Source organism: Colias croceus, chromosome 20 (genome assembly GCF_905220415.1).
Source record: "Colias croceus chromosome 20, ilColCroc2.1".
NCBI lineage: Eukaryota > Metazoa > Arthropoda > Insecta > Lepidoptera > Pieridae > Colias > Colias croceus.
In genome coordinates this window covers 885,934-905,341 of record NC_059556.1, presented here as the reverse complement: position 1 = coordinate 905,341, position 19,408 = coordinate 885,934, and the positions used below count along the sequence as shown (strand labels likewise).

Genomic DNA, 19,408 nt, shown 5'->3' with positions numbered 1-19,408 from the left:
TAATTTTTAGTCAGACGCATGCTTTTTTTCAAATCGGTTAAACATATTCACAGCAAGGTGCATAAAATGTAACACATTCATATAAATCAAGGAACCATTTGAGATGCATCAATGAAGTAACGAATCACATCTACATTTAGCCGTGATATAAGAAACAAGCATTTAGAATATTGATGATCTATATAATATGTATTCCTAAAGCAGGCAAAACATATCTGAATATATCAAGTGTTTAGATGGACAATATACCTACCTACGAGGTTAAAATGACGCAACCGGGAAACATTTAAGAAGATATTTTTGGTTAGTTCAGTTTCTAACGTTAGAGATGATAGGAAAAGAATGAGAGTAAATGAAAAATGAAATAGTATTAAGTTTATCTGCAGTCAACAAAGTAAAATTTTACAGAGACAGAGGGGTGTTCCGGGTTCTAACAAAATTCAGATAAATCTGCTCAACCGTTTACAAACAAAGATTTTCTGAAAAGGCCTGAGGCTGAGAACCTGTAGTTGAGGTAGGCGTGCAGTGTGATAAAATCAATATATAATAGAAAAAAGCACTAACTTGTTTTCAATTGTTGAGATCGTTTTTTCTTCTCTCCTTTGTTCTTCACGACGACCTTAACCCGCCTTTTCACGTTGTACATTTGTTTGGGCGCGTAATTGCTTTTGTAGTCCATGCTACCGTTCCCTATAATTCCCTTACGACTAATACCAAGATGACCGTCAGATAAAAGCACGCCGGGGTAACCGCTTTGGTGTTCGTGACCGTAACCATAACCGTGGCTAGGATATCCGTAAGGATAACCGTAACCGTGACCATAGACAGGCGTTTCGTGCCCGTAGCTATGGTCGTCATAACAAGTAGGTTTTGTATGATGAAGGAACTTTTTGGTATAGTAACAATCGTGACCAAAAAGATTTTGGATTAGTGCATCGTAGGCTTCGTAGTAATCAGGAGGGTGGGTGGGGGAGGGAGGCTTGTATATGAAGGGAGTTTTTAAGCATTTATTATTATTTTGGGCCAGGATTAGTAATACGGGAAACGATTGTATCAGATTGCATATTGTTTTACCGTCTATCGTCATTTCTGTTTTACAGAGACAATATAACAATGAAGATTATGTTAAATTCCCTTAATAAGAACAAAGAAAACGTAAACAAAAGAAAATAATGTAAATTTTGTAAAATTAATAGAGGTGCGTTTTCACTGAATTTTGGACACAAACTATTCTGATTTCCCTTGATCCAAATGTTTGTCGAAATACAAAATTATATTATTAAACAGATCGCATCATAGTCATTTAACTAATTGTGATATTATCTGACACTTTCTAAATTGAAATTGTGTAAAACATTGATGTTGTCACACAATTTAAATAGAGTTGCAAAATCTTTGTAATTATGTTTCCATTCAATACAATTATTTATATTTATGAATGAATTTTCCATACGAAAGAAAATTGATGATTTAAATTGATAAGTTGGACCGATTTAAGCAAAAATGATTCAGTCCACACTAACCTCATTTCGAGATAATAGAGTTTAAAGTTTATTTCGGTATTTCTCTGGCTTTGTAGTTCTAAATGTTATGTTTTTAATTTTATGTTATTCTAAGTGTTCTAAACTAATTTATATGCATGTATTTAGTAAATAAATTTTAATAGTTTCGTAGATATTCAAGAAAACTTGCGCGTGGATCATTATTACATAATACATTTTGTATGGAATTAGCTGTGTAGGCTGCGGAAAGAAAAATGCAAAAATGTTCCAAACTATGACAAAAATAAAAGCTTAAAAATGTTTATTATTTTTATTTTATTTAAAAAAACACAAATGTTACCCTACTCCTCATCCAAATCAAAGTCGGGTTCATCACAATAACCATCTATATCGTCTATTATTGCATCGTCTCCCTTCAGTTTTTTATAATAACCAATGCAATCATTTGGTATGAGATGGAATAACGATTTCAAATCGTTTAACTTCTTTTTGTTAATCTGTTTTCCTGAAGGCCATAATTCTTGCAAATCTTCTTCTATGACACCCAAATCAACGCCTTTTAATTTCTTTTTAATATTCAGTTCTTTGTAGTCCTCATTAAAGGAAGTTCTCATGAACAAAGAATGTTGAGTCTTTTTTGTGATTAAAATTTCTTTTGTTTTGAGCCAGTTTACTTTGCCCTTATCATTAAATATTTTTCTATTAACTATTTTCTTTTCTAGAATTTGAGATCCAACAAAATCACAACTTTCCATTTTATGGACCTGTAAAGGATTTTTGTTTTTGCATTGTTTCATAATGGCAATATAATCATCCACGGAGTATATCCTTTCATATTGCTTGAGTTGAGTCTCAATTTTAGCGAAGTCGTCATTTGGTAGGAAAGTGTGTCCTGATTCTAGGTAACGGAAGCTGATTGTCTCGAGAGTGGGGTGTCTATTTAATAAAGCCTTTAAAATCAAAACGATTTTGATATTCCTGTTTTGCCCTCCGCAACAGTCACTCCACAAAATCAATTTTTTTACTGTAGGAGGTAGCACGCACTTAATATATTTCCTCAAACATGAACCCACTTCTTGGGCCCCTCTGCCTGCCTCGCCTTCAGCCCAAACAAAACAATTCCCAACACCGTTGGAAGCCGAGTGTATACCGCAGTTGTATACCCATAACTGCCTTTTGTAGAAAACTATATTGGTCGGTATTCTAGGTAAAGGCAAGGTTTTCTCCAAATCGTAAGTCAGACATTCAGTTTCTTCACAAGTTTTAGCCTGTTCAAAATCTTCCTTCAGCTTCTTCCTTAAATCTTCGGCAATTTTTTGGTGTTCTTCTTTTTCTCTTTGGGCATTTGCTCTTGCAGCTGAGGTAGTAGAATTTTTCAATGTCATTTCATAAAGATCACATTTGTTACACGTGTCTTTCTTAAGGCTCTTGCACCTCAATCTGAATTTTTGTACAAAAATATGTCTAACAACATTGAAGGATGGACATTTTTTCATCTTTTCCAAATTCTTTTTCGAATTCTATTTTGAACAATTCGTAGATTATTGGTACCGTCATTCCTGGCTGCAGATATTAAAGCATCGCTGTTCTTTTCTCTACGATAATGTGACTCGTATTTTGGCAACCTTTTGATAACATCGATAATAAGCTCAATATGTCTTTGTGGCGTTTTATTCCATCCGCCTGCTGTTTCTCCTCTTTTAACTTTTCTTCTTTTATTTCTCTGTCATTGCGTTTTTTTCGAAGACTGACAGTAACTTTTTGAGGTGTTATTTGCAGAGTTCTACAAAACATGTCTCGACAAACAGGTATATTGCCAAGTGTATACGTGCGAATAAATTCGCGAGGTTTCCTCTTCGACGGGGAGCATAATGTAACGTAACTTCGTTTCTTTTTGCTTTCTTACTTTAGCTTTAAAAACTTTAGCGCATTTGAAATGGTTGGTTTAGAAATATGCAAAAATGATCTTCAATAAGTTTGTCTACATGACCACATTATTCTAAAAAAATAGAATAAATTTCATGCAAAACATACAATTTTATTGCAGGTACAAAAAAATGCAATAAAAGATAGAAGGTTTAAATAGTTATATACGTATTTCATTAAAGTTTTCGGTATAAAAATAATATTTTGTTTACTTTTTAGCCGAGATATTAATGATAATTTTATATTTAACCGTGAATCGTTTTTTAAGAATTGAATTTTTCGTTTTTCTTTAATTAAATAGAATAGTCATGTGGTCTGAATCAGTATACTTCTGTAGTCGAATGTTATTTGGAATTGAGTTAAAATGATTCAAGGTTATTGGAACATTTAAGCAGAATGATTTTTATAATATTTTCCATATTGTATAAAAAGCATTATTGTTCCAAGTAGTTTGAATCATTATAGCAAAAAACAAAAATCCTATATCAGGGCAACCAAGAAAATGCAAAAATGATTCTAATAGCTTGAAACATTTTATGCATTATGAAAAAATGATGTTCGCTATGACAGTTGTGGTTTGGACCATACGGATTTTCGTCAATTATTAACATAGAGTTCCGAGTCTTTGATATGTTAAAATATACCTTATTTAGAGTACATAAGTCACAAAAACTCGAAATTGTCGAGATTGTGGGTTGGATCATTTTTGCATAAATCGGTCCAGTTAATAATAGATATTTAAGCATTACGTAAATTGCATCATGATTCATAAATATTGCTTAATCTTAAATGTGAATTGATTGGTTAGGTTTTAGCTGCATTTGACCCTGCACATACTGTTAGCTACTTTCACCTAGTTAGCATAACTACGTTATACGTTAAACTAGTGTAGTACTAAATTATCTGTGGTATATATTACTATTTACTATTACCTATCTATTACTTTTACCTATTACTATAGGAACTACTGCGTTTACAAAAACTTGTCTCTTTTTATCATCATCACCATCACTGAAATATCCATTAAAAAAACTTTTTTTAGTCTCGGAGTAAATCGCTCTTTGCCTCTACTAGAAATTATGTAATGTAAGAACGAATAATATTTATATTATTATTATTATACTAAGTATAATCCATCTAGAATATTATAGTTATTTTCTTATATACCTATTGTAAAAAAACCTATGTTATGTTACTGTGTTTTCCGCCAAATTTCCAACAAAAAAATCATCAAACTTAAAAGTTAAAACCGAGCGCACGACAGAGAATTTTAATTATTCATTGACCCTTTCCTTTATTAATCATAATGACAAATTCGGAATTCTTCTATAATATCGGTAGTAACAGTAACCAAGGTAGTAACGATACATTTTACATCCCGAACATTTCTCAGAACCGACTCAAGGGCTGTCTTGTGTAATTCCAACACTAGAGACGAAGCATTACGCATCTGACCGTGATCTGCATTCACAAAATCTCAGTGTATTTAATAAGAAGTTATCAAAAGAATCAGTTTGTGTGTGTGTGTGTGTGTGCTTGCACTTACGTACTATATACGTCACTTATGAGACCTTATAGAGGTCATATTATATTAGACTAACTCTACCCCGCGGTTTTACCCGCATTGCTCCGCTCCTGTTTGTTTTAGCGTGATGATATTATAGCTTTTCTCGATAAAAGGGCTATCTAACACTGAAAGAATTTTTCAAATCGGACCAGTAGTTCCTGAGATTAGCGCGTTCAAACAAAAAAACTAACTCTTCAGCTTTATAATATTAGTATAGTTAATCCTGACTTAACTGACATATTTATGCATTTTGTTATAATTCTAGAAGTTTATATATTACCTACATTTTACTTTTGTGGTCGATGCTTCCTTGACCTAATTATTGTATTCTTACTAGGTATACGTAACTTCCATTATAAAATAGTTAAAACAGGAAAGGTTAAAAAATTAACATTAATTAACCTTTGTAACAACAAACAGGATAATTTCATCATTAATTATTTAAATAAATTGCAAACCACATATCAGATTTCTCAGCGATTTATGTCACAAGCTTGTAATTACAAAGGTAAGTAGGTAGATAAAAAATAATAATCATTATGTATTTAATATTAAAGGAAATGACTAGAAGCACTAACTTCCGCTTAGTGAAACGTTCTTTGATTTGGACTGAGTTAAGATCTGATAAATCACTAAAGAATCTATACTAATCTATACCACAGAATAAAAACTAGTAGTAGCTACCTATACTTAATATTATAAAGCTGAAAATTTTGTTTGTTTGAACGCGCTAATCTCAGGTCCGATTTGGAAAAAAAATTCGGTGTTAGGTAAATAGCCCATTTATAGAGGAAGGCTTTACAGGCATAATAATACATCATTACGCTAAGACCAACAGGAGCGGAGCTACGGAGGTGAAACCGCGAAGCGCAGATATGAGTAACTAAGGCCTATTTAATATTGAACTCACTAGAGAGCGTAGAGAGTGGCCTATACTACTCGACTTAACGCTAAAAGTTAAAACAATTGAATAGATTTCAATTTTAACAGTAGAGAAGCATCTTGACTTTTTTTTTTTCAAGAACAAAACTTATCTAGTAATGAATAAGGTACGGAAGTTAGTAGGTATAAACTTGGATAGATATCGTGATGTACTGAAATACCCGTCGTAAAACTAGTGTCCTAACCATTGTCTTATCTATTACATATAATAAATCTGTAGAAGGGTCAATTCTGCACATTGAAAATATTGAAAAAATAAATAGCAGGGGGTGTTACTGGATCGATACCAAACCCAAATATGTGATTAAAGAAATTTTTGTCTGTCTGTCTGTATGTGAAGGCATCACGTGAAAACTAACGGTTCAATTTCGATGAAACTTGGTATAATTATACCTTATTATCCTGGGCATAAAATAGGATACTTTTTATCCCGGAAAAATACGTAGAAAAAAATAAATCTTAATTTTTCTTAATTTTACCGCGCGGACGGAGTCGCGGGCGGAAGCTAGTTGCTAAATAAATCTTAATCACTAACGGAAGTTACCAGGACATACATTACTAACACATGTCAATGTGCTAATTTAGTTCTACAGATTCAAGGTAATAATTTCTATTACTTGTTAGTTCCTATTGAGTCATTAATAATGTTGAGGTCGGCTTGTGTAATGTAGTAAGTAGATCAATATTTATTCATTGGATAAACATTGGTAATTACATGTATGGGCGTTTAATAGCTTAATTGTGAAGAACATGGGTATTAACACTAGTACATAATTAATATTAGTAATACATATTTTTCAATTTATTTCTGCTTCTTTCTATAAAAGTTCGAGATCTTGCTTTGTACCGTTTAATTAATTGGTAAAAGGACATATAATATAAATGTTCTTTAGATTTTAATAAATTTAATTCACCTGTCCTACTGATTAACTTGCATGTAGCAAAATACCTTTTATACCTTCTTATATAGTTGTAAGCGTATTTTAAAAGTAAGTTTTTTAAATTTTAAGTCGCATTAAGCTATAGCTATATTATATTATATCATCACCCTAAGACCGTTAGGAGTGGAGCAATGCGAGTGAAACCGCGGAGCACAGTTAGTATTACATAACCCTGACTTTACTGACTTCCTTTATACTGTGGTCTGGGGAGATGATAGAGTCTGTAGAGATAGAGTCTGTAATACTTATGTATAATTCTCTGTTCAATTAAGTTATCGTGGGAAATGAAATAAAACAAAAATGTTAAAAAAAATACTATACATAATTTATTTCCTTATGATTAGGTACTTACAATAATATAACTTAAGTTTATGACTAAAAGGCATACTATGGCTTTCTTAAAATTAATTATTATATTTACAATTAAATTGATTATTTACATTTCAAATATATGCAGATGTAGATCAACATTATAATGATCTGTACCGAAAAATAAAAAATATTACACCTCTGAGGATGTTTTTTTGTGTTATTTTTTTTTATTATAGACTTTAATGCTAAGGCTTTTAAATGGATTTCCTTTTGTTCCAAAATAAATATATGTATAAATACAACATTTACGTTATTAATGTCAACATAGTTAAGCTTTAGAAAATTTGAAAAAAAAAGTCAACGGATAATTATTTTTATGTTTTACGAATATGTAGTTACATAAACAGGAGGACTGTATTACATTTTTTAATTTTAAGTTGAATAATATTATCTATCACTCGGTACATATCAAATATGTTTTAATTCGCATTATTATGCAGAAATAAATAATATATTGGGAATAATAATTATTAGAAAAAAATTAAATAGATATGTAATATAAAATATTTCAAGAGATGATCAAATATCAGAACGAATTGATAATAATTTTATCAATCTTTATCAGTATCTATAGAAATTAATAACATTTTTAATACTTTCAAATCGATATTTTAATTAAGTGAACATGATTATTATATTAAAGAAAAAAGAATTGATATATTATTACAATCGTTTGAGTTATGAATGAAAATTCATTTGTAAACAATTTTTCATAACAACTACAGACGATTTTTGTTTCTAAAAATCTAATAGCTACATAGATTTCATTTCGGTTTATAATTTGTAAATTGTAGATATGTAGGTATCTATTGGCTTATAGGTATGTTATAGTTTTTAAACTACCTACTCGTTTAAAAGCTGTAGCATATAAACCTTATTTAAATAAATTAAAAAAAGTTTACTGAATGCAAGATTTTATATTTTTATTAAACAGTTATTCAATCTAAGTACCTATCTAAAAATTGATTCGTCAAAGAATTAGTATCAATTCGGCCTGTCGGTCAATTAAGTTTTTTTGGTTCTTTGTCGGCTTACAATTGAAGACTTCATTTAAAAACTTGTCGGTCAATTAAAGATTATATAGATAGATTGAATTAAAAACGGGCAAAATATAGAAAATAAATAATTAAGTTCTTGTATTGATGAATCCTGCTTAATAAAATTGTTCTAATATTTTCCTTTAATATTACAAAATTAACGTGGTACATTAAATTACTGGGAGAATATTTTTTCTCAGAAAATGTTAGAATTCATGAACTTGATTTGAACGTGAACTTATTTGTACGTATTCATGATGATCATAATAAATAAATCACACCAATTAAGTAATACTTTTTAAATACGATTATTATACTGGCATTGTATTTTTATGTTCTTTCTTTGAAAAAAGATACCTATTGAAGTAATTGAAAAATATCTTTGAAATAGATATTGAAGTATTGTATGTAAAACATAAATAGTGTGAAATTTTTTGATATAAATTTAGGGTTGAATAAATATATTCCAATAGTAATATTATATGAAAAAGGATCATCATAGCCATTAGAGAAAAATCGTAATTTTGGAATTATCCTCAGGCACTTTACTTATGTACATAATATTTAATTTCACTTTGATTTTGACTTCGACTTGAACTTTGTTTTTTTCTAAACGCTTTCACTTTAACTTTGCGTTCAAATTTTAGATAGATATACAAACGTACTTTGTATATCTATTTAGAATTTTGTATTGGAAGTGTATTAAAAATCAATTTGCCTTGGATATTTTATTTCCCCCCACTTTTACTTTTTATTTTACTTTACTACCTGGATCTTTTGGATCGGTAGATATTGTGTCTTCACTTTGATTTTTTTTTCCTTAGTATTTACTGTGTATGTCGTTATTTGCGCGTATCTTTGTCCCACTTTAACTTTTACTGTGACTTTAATTTTGACTTCTACTTCAACTTTTACCGTGACTTTAATTTTGACTTCTACTTCGACTTTTACCGTGACTTTAATTTTGACTTCTACTTCGACTTTTACCGTGACTTTAATTTTGACTTCTACTTCGACTTTTACCGTGACTTTAATTTTGACTTCTACTTCAACTTTTACCGTGACTTCAACTTTGACTTCCACTTCAACTTTTACCGTGACTTCAACTTTGACTTCACTTCAACTTTAATTGTGACTTCAACTTTTACATCAACTTTGACTTTAACTTTTATATTTACTTCATCTTTCACTTTGACCACAAGTACAATTATCAACTTCACGAGTTCCACATCAAAATGAACGGCAAGTCAATTGGAATGGTTCCTAGCGGGGTGTGGCGGGGGTAGCGGCTGCAGCGCGGGGTTGGCGACGGCGATGATGCTGTCCCCCCGCGCCGCCACCACCTGCGGGCGGGACTCCTCTGTGTCCTGCACATATAAGTTAATCTAGGTATTAAGTGAAGTCCCATGTCCCCAAGTGGGGTAAGGGGCAGATACATTATACATCTGTTTCACTGATCGATTTTCTTTAAGGACAAGTAGGTGATCAGCCTTCTGTGTCCTGCCAGACCGAGACATTTTTTTTCTTCGTCTCCACCGGGAATCGAACCCAGGACCCCTCGGTTCTACGCGCACGCGTCAACCACTGTACCAAGGAGGCGGTCTAATCTAGGTATTAGACACTTGAAATTTGAATGAATGAAATGAAAAAATCTTTATTGCACACAAAAATATAAGATCAATTTAGAAAAAAAAAATAAAATAGATATTAATTTAAATGATGAATAAATTTCAATTTGTTTTTATTAATTAAAATTATTTTTGTTATTTCAATGAGTACTTTTTTGTGTGATATGTTGATAAAACATTTGACTTAATAATTAATGATGGAATAATGTATTCTGTATTCACTGTTTATGTAATTGTATTGATTTAAATGTTGTGTGCAGTTTTAATTGTGGTGGGATGTAATTTTAATATTAATTAATTTAGTAAGTTTATGTAAATGTTTTTGGATTATATCCTGTAACTGTGCCTTATATAAATAAATAAATTACAAAAAGAACGATACAAGAAATTTATTCGGGTTATGAAATTAATAGACGAAATAAATAAATATTTCAGGGCAATTTTCACACACGGCACGATCTGATCTCATACTAAGCTAATACTTATATAGATAACTAGCTTCCACCCACGACTTCGTACGTGCGTTTTTTCCCGTTCCCGCAAGAATTTCGGGAAATCCTTTCTTAGCGGATGCCTACGTCCTAACATCTACCTGCATGCCAAATTTCAACCCGATACGTCCAGAGGTTTGGGCTGTGCGTTGATAGATCACTATATCAGTCACCTTTGAGTTCTATATAATATATAGATTAACACCCAGACACAGAGCAAACATCTATGTTCTTCACACAAATATTCGCCTCGGGTAGGAATCGAACCCACGACCTCTGACTTGGAAGGCAGGGCCACTACCAACCAAGCCTACCGGTCAATCTAGAAAGATTTAGTCAAGTTAAGAAGATAGGAAGAGATGCTGTTTTAAGCCCTCAGCCCCCGGAAACACAGACACAATAGAAAATCTATTGTGTCGTGGCCCGATCGGGCCGCTCGGTGGTCAATGTAAGACAATTCTAAAATTAGTGCCTTTGATTAATAGTAGTTTAAATGGATCGACGATCGAATTATTGGAGGATGAAAAGGGCATGTATATATAGGTAATGAACAGATCGCATAAGAAGAGATAAGAAATTTAAAATAAAATCAATATTAAACTGTTTTTACCGTTATTTTATATTGATTTAATGGCAAGAATGTTTCGAATTATCGATATATTACTTATACATAACACAACAAAATAATCATACCGGTGGTGGAGTACTTGTGCTGGAATACGAACACCTGGAGTCTGCATCATCACTTTCCGTCTTCATGCCCCACCAGCTGGAACATTTATTAGAATTAAATTATAGCATATTAGGTATATGACACAAAAAAGAAAGGAAATAATTTCTAATTAATTTAGTATTTTTCTATTTGAAAGAATGTACACAAACTGTAGACACGAGATCAAACAAAAGGTCTACGTTCAAGCATCGTTTGTGCTAAAACAATTTTTATGAAACTCAATCTACAAATACACATTGCTTTTAAAAATATATTAAAAAACAATAAATTGGAAACATACTAAATATTGGTCTGTTATATGTAGGTATGCTCGAATTTTAAGAGAATTCAACAAGAATAATAAATGTTCTTTTGTCTTAATATTTACCCGTGGTTTGATGCGTTTCGCGCTGCGTCAGGACTGGCTCGGACACCTTCCTCCCCTTCCTGTAAAAATTTTGTTTGAAATTCAAATTATAATGTAAGTTTTTCAGTATGTCACAATATTATCACTTTTATTATCAAAATATCTCTTTTGGAATAAGTCAATTCACAATTTTAAAGGCAAACATTGACTGAAAATTTTATCGAAAATTTAGCACTACAACATATATAAAGTATAACAAAATGATTGTATTTCTTGCATACAGAGAAATTTGTACTTTGTGTCTGTTTGTAAGAATTACAGACATTTCGGTTTATAAAATAAAATTAATAAATTAAACATGCAAGAAAATAAAAATTAAAGTGCAAAGGATCTACTTACCGCAGCTGAAATACCAATACCGGTTAGTTGGAAAGTAAAATATTGCATAAGAATTTAAGAAAGCGTTTTATAAAGTGTCACATGCCTTACCGCGTGTTATTAATAAAATATATGATTTAATTAATTACAACTTCTATAAAAAGGCAATTTACATTAATTTGTTAATATATTCCGATATAAAATTAAGTCAAATTAGTAGTTATGTTCAGTCTTGCATTTGGCGTTCCACAAGGAGCAGTTCTTGTACCAGTAAATTAAATTAAATATATCAAAAGGGGAAACTATAAGTGAACTGTATAAATTATGATCACCCACAGTTGATATATTAAAGTTATTTACTTGAAATTTTTTATCAAATTGATGTATCAACATTTAATCACGTCCAATTAGAATATAATTCGTTAATGATATTTTTTGACTAATACATAATATTATGAGTTTTAAATATAGTATATAATAACTAAATCTAAAAGCTCTATAATATTCCACCAGTATTAAAAGGAATCTAGTAGGAAGGAAGTTCTAATAAGGGGCCATCCATAAAGTACGTCACACTAATTTCATGAGTTTTTGAGCACCCCCCCGTCCTTGTCACAGGTGGTCACATTTCTAAGACCCCCCCTCCCTAGTGTGACGTCACATGTTTTGCAATTTAACATCAAAATTATTAAATTAAAACAGCAGTTTCAAAATAGTTTTATTTCCATTTAAATTAAGTACTTTTTTATGAAATCAACATAATATCAAATATTTGAAACAATAACAAAAAAATAAACTAATTAATAAATATAAATTGTCCACAAAACAATTTAAACCGTATTGCCCTAAAGATAGAATTGGACATATTTTTTAGTTTAATTTATATTTCAAATTACGCGATTAGTACCTCTAGATTTTGAAATGTGATGTCACGAAACTTAGGACCCCTCCCACCCCTTGTCACACCATGTCACACTTTGTCGACCCCCTCCCCCCCTCTTTACGTGTGACGTACTTTATGGATGGCCCCTAAGACGGGTTAGTTCCAATAGACGAGCCACTAAGAATTGGAAGCTCTAGTCAGATACAGCGGTGAGGTCTACATGTGTGGTGACCTGTCGCGGTCGTTTTGTGGGCGTCTCGTCCTCGTCGCGGTCATCTGAAGGGGTGGGGGGTAACCTGGAAGATAAAAATATTTATATTAAAACACAATTAATTACAGGTAAGTCAGATAATGTAAGTATATTTATTATTTTGTACAGTTTCATATTGCACGCCATATTTTCATCACTGGTAAGTAAATTTTAAGACACAAGATGATAGATAGACTGTATGTATGTGTATGTATTTTCATTGTATTTATATCCACTGCTGGACTATACTTTGCCTAAAGCACACACTTTCCAATTATTTTTTTTCTCAGTACCTTTTAACGTTGTATATTTATCGCACCACCAGCCTCTTATACATATCTTAAAACAGATTTTCTCATAACCCACGTTTATATGCATCATTCAACTCTCATTACTTTCCTCAGTAATAGTAAACCCGTTCGCGGCTTCGCTTTGTCTAAAACGTAATTAACCCTTAATTTGGCACCGATAAAAATATTCAAAATATATGAATTTGACAATTTTGTGGTTTTAGGAGTATGTCATAAAGTTCTCGAAAAATGAAAAAAAAAATCTACCATAGCCCACTGCTGGGAAAACCTGTGTCCGTCACAGCGGACACTGCCAAATTACGGAAAATAAAAACCACAGCTATTTTTATGTTTTTTTACTAAAGAAAAATACACAAATGAAAATTTTAGAACTATTTGATACCGAAGTACAGTTTATTTTGTATGAAATTAAAAAAAAAACCAATTCAAGTTTATTTTGTATGAAATTTAAAAAAAAAGTCTCTAAATTCTACTTCTGTTAGTTGAATTGAATTGCCGGTTTTTTTAACTGAATATGAGTTTGTCTGCTCTACGATACTAGTAAAATATCTAGAGAAAAAAAGGTGAAGGAAACTCAAAGGTGAATCATCTTCTGGCATGTCTATGTAATCATCCTCCTCACCTTCTTCTATTGTCGCTTGGTGACGGAATTGAGTTACTCTCCAATAATTGTAAGTCAGCTGAATTTTTTTGTTTTTTTGGTCTTTTGGCTTTGAGTGTAGGTGGTTTCCTAGATCTTATTTTTCGGGGTGCTAATCAAGAAGCTATTGGTGTTATAGGCGTTGCAGGCAATCAAGGAATAGCAGATAGGGACTGAACATTTTCAAAAATGGACTCGCCAATTTCACGCACGAAAGAATCTGGTCATCAGCAGGTCTATCAGAATATTCGGAGTGTAATTCTTCATCGACGGATGTATCTATTGTTACGTTAGCAAGGGAAAGTGGTGCAGATGGTGCAGGAGAAAACAGGGGGGTGGATGAATTAGTACGTGCTTCATGCAATTGAGTTTCCGAATCTGATATTTCGCTAGCATGGGAAGGTGTATGTTCATTTGGCACTAAAGCAATAATTATACTTGCGCGATTAGGCTGTTGGCAATGAAAAAAAATCCAAACTCACACACACACATTTTGACGGTGTCCGCCGCAGCGGACATATTAATAAAGTGGTACTTTTCTATACAATTAGCAATGTCCGCTGTGACGGACAAAACATTTCGGTTACAAATAAACACCATAAAAATGTAATAAAGTGTGTATGTTTTTGTAAATAATGATTGAAATGTTTATGATCTGATAAATAAATATAAAATTCAATTCGTTTTTCGACAAAAAATAAGAAAAATAATTATAAATACTTTGAGCAAAACAGGTGGCCGCCTTTTCGCAGACATTTTGCGTCCCAACTGACATATGCAATGTTGTCACAATCATTGCTTAATTTTTTACTATTTGTTTATGGTATAAATAAACATTTAATCGATTAAAAATCGATGAACATGAAATAAAAACTTGACAGGATTTATTTTAAGTAAGTGTCCGTCACACCGGACTATACCAAATTAAGGGTTAAATAGATATCTACTAAAACCTTCCTCTTGAATTGCTATATCTATTAAAAAAACCGCATCTAAATCAGCTGCGTAGTTTTAAAGATTTAAGCATACAAAGGGACATAGGGACAGAAAAAGCGACTTTGTTTTATACTATGTAGTGATACTGACCCGTGTTTGGAGTAATGCAGGCCAGCTCGCCTCACGAGCTGCCTCGCGAGCGGGAACAGCTCGTCGCGGCGCGTGAGCAGCGCGGGCACGCAGCGGCACATCTGCGCTGCTGCTTCGTTTACCATCACCTGTGGGTATATTTAGTTAACTTTGCTTTTCTGTTGCTTTTGTTTTTCTTTTACTTAAATATATCTATACTAATATTATAAAGCTGAAGAGTTTGTTTGTTTTAATACGCTAATCTCGGGAACTACTGGTCCGATTTGAAAAATTCTTTCGGTATTAGAAAGCCCATTTATCGAGGAAGGCTATAGGCTATATAACATCTCGCTAAGACAAACAGGAGTGGAGCGCTGCGGGTAAAACCGCGGAGCACAACTAGTATCGTATGTAAGCCATACAGTTATGTCTGCGCAGGTCGCCTGACATATTGTGTTGAGACGTTCAAGTAAACCGTACGTACCGTACGAACGTACGTACTGACACTTAAAAGAATTGATTTTTGATCTTGCTTCAGTCGCCTGTACAGGTTCAAAAAACTGCACAGGTCAACTCGCATACACGTTACGATGTACCTGTACAGGTGGACCTGTCAGGTGTATCTACCGTAGCATGTGTGGCTTATAACAAGCTTATAAATTAAAAAGATTCGTTTTCACTTTTACTTGATTATTTTCTTTTCTAAGTACATAGGAATATATCAGTATCAGCTGCTTGCAGATACACTGCAGCTGCTGTAGCTGCTTTGTATCAAATAGGCACGAAATTATCATCTTTCCTTTCATGTATTTAATATTTGGGATCATTGATGCCATTTGCTATTAATGCCACTGATAGAATAATATAAGGCTGGTTGCAGAGCTTGACCGACCATCAGTGCGTAGGTACGTCAGTCGCGCTTGTCATATGTATGGAAATTCATAAAACCGTTCATAGCTAGACCGACCATTCGCACGCCTATTTTGTCATGCGTATTAAGTGTCATATTCATACACATTGTTGATGCGTATCGTCAGGACCGACGGTACGCACTGATGGTCGGTCAAGCTCTGCAACCAGCCTTATCGGTGGTAAATGTTAAAATAATTATGTAATGACGATTCGAAAGTGCTACTAAATAGTAGTCTAATTGAATAAATGAATGTTTGAGTTTGAGTTTGAGTTTACATTTAGGGAGATTTCGATATAATTTGCCACTTGACAGATGAAAAAAAAATCTGATAAAACATTTTATCCTGTACCTGTGAAACCTTGCGAGATAAAAATTAAAAAGATATATGTAATGACGATTCAAAAGTGCTTCTAGAATAATTCTAATTGAAAAAATTATCTAATATTTGAGTTTAAGATTGATAGAAACAATCTTGATGAAGTTATAACAAAGGGATTTATTTATATTTCATTATCTCAATCTTTAATCGAATCGGACAATAGTAATTGCTTATTTTATAACATAAATTGGAGCAATTAATGTCCACCTGTCGACAATATAATTAGATCACTGTGATATAGCGGAATTTCGCTTCAGTCATCTAATTGTTTAACTGCAATTTATTTTATTAGAAGATTTTATGAGTAGGTATTTATGAGCATTTATATAATTTGATTTTATTCTCTTATTTTATAATTCTAATAGAGTTACAAAAAAACGATAGAATTATAACTCAAATACCTACTCCAAAAATTAAATAAGTTATTGTGAAAATTAGTAACGGCAAATAATTGTTGTAAAAGTTTTTTTCGTTGCACTCAATTGGACCAAAGTAATGAATAATGCTCGGGAACGAGTCCACTAATCCAATAAACTTTTTAAACTTTAAAGCATTCCTTCAAAAGTATGTGTATCATACATTACGTAGGTACATAATATTCTACACATTTTTGTAAATATAAAGTGCATCTTTTCATGTACGTATTATATTTCCCTGTACCAAAATAACATTTTACCAAAGTTTTATTGTGATACGTGCAGTGAAACGGACGTGACACTCATTGTAATAAAATAGTAAGATTGAATTTCAATCAGAAAGAGATTCTAATCTTATTTAATAATCACCTCATGTAATGTCAACGGTTTTTCCGGCTTCCTCTTACAATCGAATCGACCGTAGATCGCCGCGTATTTCCTTATTTCTTCCATCCTCCTCGGATCTGACTCTGGCATCATCATCACTAGCTCCAAGTCTTTGCACATCTTCTTTTTCGTGTTCTGTGGCTTCGGCTCTAACTGTGGTAGATGCTTGCTTAACTTCTCAGCTGCTGCCGCTAACTTCTGCACATGAACGTCTAAAAGTACTGGAGTTAAAAGAGGGGATACAGAACTAGGACTAGATCCTGATGAAGCTGGTGGCACAGATTGTGGTGAAAAAGATCTAGTGGGAGGTACGGGAGTGGTAGCGCTTGCTGCGGGAGAAGAAGGTAGAACTATTTTAGTGAACGTGGTAGTTTGGTGGACGGGACTCGCGTTCGCAGCAGATGCAGTTGAACCACAACTGTTTTCTGGCGCACCTGGTGAGGGACTGTACATAGGTCGATTGTTATCTGGAGACGCTACAGTACGAGGTAAATTGGGGATTGTAGGCATATTGAGAAGTCTTTGGTTGCATTGGATGAAGGGGTTTTCGGTGGGACAGATATTTGGGACGATTGGTATTTGGAAGAGCGCGGGGTTGTTGACCCATTCTTGCAGCGCTTTTTGCAGGCGTCTGACATGAAGCGGCTTTGATGCCATGCCAACGAGGGCCATTATTTCTAGGAATTCTTCTTCGCCAGCGTCGCATAGCTGTTGGACATCATCCCCACCTAAAAAAGATAGTTAAATTATTTTAGTTAAATTAATTTTAGATAAAATTCACGTTGATTATTTATGGGAACTATATTTTCTATCACCAAAATTTATATTTGTCATTAAGTTGTATCACCTAATAAGTAGATCTATCACCACGAAATATTTTCGTTCTCAGATAAACAAAAATTGTTCCCAGGTATGAATTATCAAATTAATGTTAATATATGTGTAAAATAAGAGATCGATACCCAATAAAATTATATATATTGCATTACATGAATATAAACTTCGTTCTTATAATAACAGTTTTGTTACTTAAGGGCCCTTAGTAGGTGAACACGGCAAAATGGACTGTTTTCTATGAGCTATAATTAAAAATATTGAAGTTTTTTCGCACTGAAATTTCTAATATGTATTACAGAACGTATGTGTGATGGGATGACTGTTTCCAAAACACGATTGGAAAAATTTTGCTCGATCATAAAAAATCCTGAAGTTACCTCTAAAATAAATGCTCATTACAACCGTATTTTACGATAATAATTCGTATAAAATCATAAATACATAGGTATTTACCTTCTCGATTTCGTGACTGTTTTAGATTTAGAAAATACTAAATATTTTCATTCACTTTCATATAAAAATGTAAATGGCGCTTACGATTTTTAGTTTCGAGCACGTTGATTCCATACTAAACCGCCCCCCTCACCGCTTACCTCAGGCCCGAATAGCTGAATTTTCGCTGACCGCCTAACCCCCCTTAAATAATAGCAATTTAAAAGTAGATATCAAATTCTGTACATAACTGTCGACAAGTGGAAATAGTTCTTCAACATCAAACTAAATTAATAAATATACAGTATTCTTATACATAACAGTATCTTGCTACGTCATGGGAACATGACTTTAATTATAAAAAGCTTCCTACAAATATTTCATAGTAACATTATCCTCTATCTTAGAACACTTTTTTAATCTCCTTAACGACATTAATATGCAAAGCGTGTGTCGGTGCAGGTTCGTTTCGTACCCATTGTCACGATTACATTATTTCGTTTGATTATGCAAATATATTGTGACCATCTTTCGAGAGAAAAAAAAAACAAAAGAGCCAAGACCGCCGGCCGAACCCTTGCTTAACTTTTTTTTCTTAGATAATTGCCAGCATTATAGAGAAAACGTAAAAAACGAATTTGCATGAGTTACCAGTGCAGTTTTTTCGCTTATGGAAATAAATTTTTTGATTTCTTTCTCCGAAGATGATGGGAAGCGATTTTTTTCTGTGTTCCTACGATGTTTGAGTTTTTGTTTTTATAGCTTTGCGAATGAAGAAAGCGGTGTCTGATTCGTTTTCAAGAACTAGTTAGTAAGCAGAAATATAAAAATATTTTATTCTTTTTCCTGTTAATGTTCTCGCAGTAGATTAGAATGAAAATAATTCGACCTAAGTTATAGGGATGTGTTAAATCTAGTAAGCTGAAAATTATAATTTTAAAAATTATTGTTTGCAATCTACTTAGGATAATAATGAATTATTTTTATTTAATTATTATGAATAATCAAAGTGTACTGATTATTTTTATACCG

At 32.6% G+C, this 19,408-nt stretch overlaps 1 protein-coding gene across 1 annotated transcript in view; it reads right to left on the bottom strand.

The window, feature by feature from the left end:
- Positions 1-9,526: 9,526 nt before the first annotated feature.
- The window catches only part of LOC123700954 (NGFI-A-binding protein homolog), a 30,468-nt gene continuing 20,586 nt past the window's right edge, over positions 9,527-19,408 (bottom strand). The window contains exons 3-8 of the mRNA XM_045648337.1: positions 17,090-17,835; positions 15,034-15,161; positions 12,979-13,042; positions 11,507-11,565; positions 11,100-11,175; positions 9,527-9,654 (exon numbers count right to left, since the gene is read on the bottom strand). Coding sequence (XP_045504293.1) covers positions 9,535-9,654; positions 11,100-11,175; positions 11,507-11,565; positions 12,979-13,042; positions 15,034-15,161; positions 17,090-17,835 — 1,193 coding nt within the window. The 3' untranslated portion in view covers positions 9,527-9,534. The remainder of the gene's footprint in view (positions 9,655-11,099; positions 11,176-11,506; positions 11,566-12,978; positions 13,043-15,033; positions 15,162-17,089; positions 17,836-19,408) is intronic.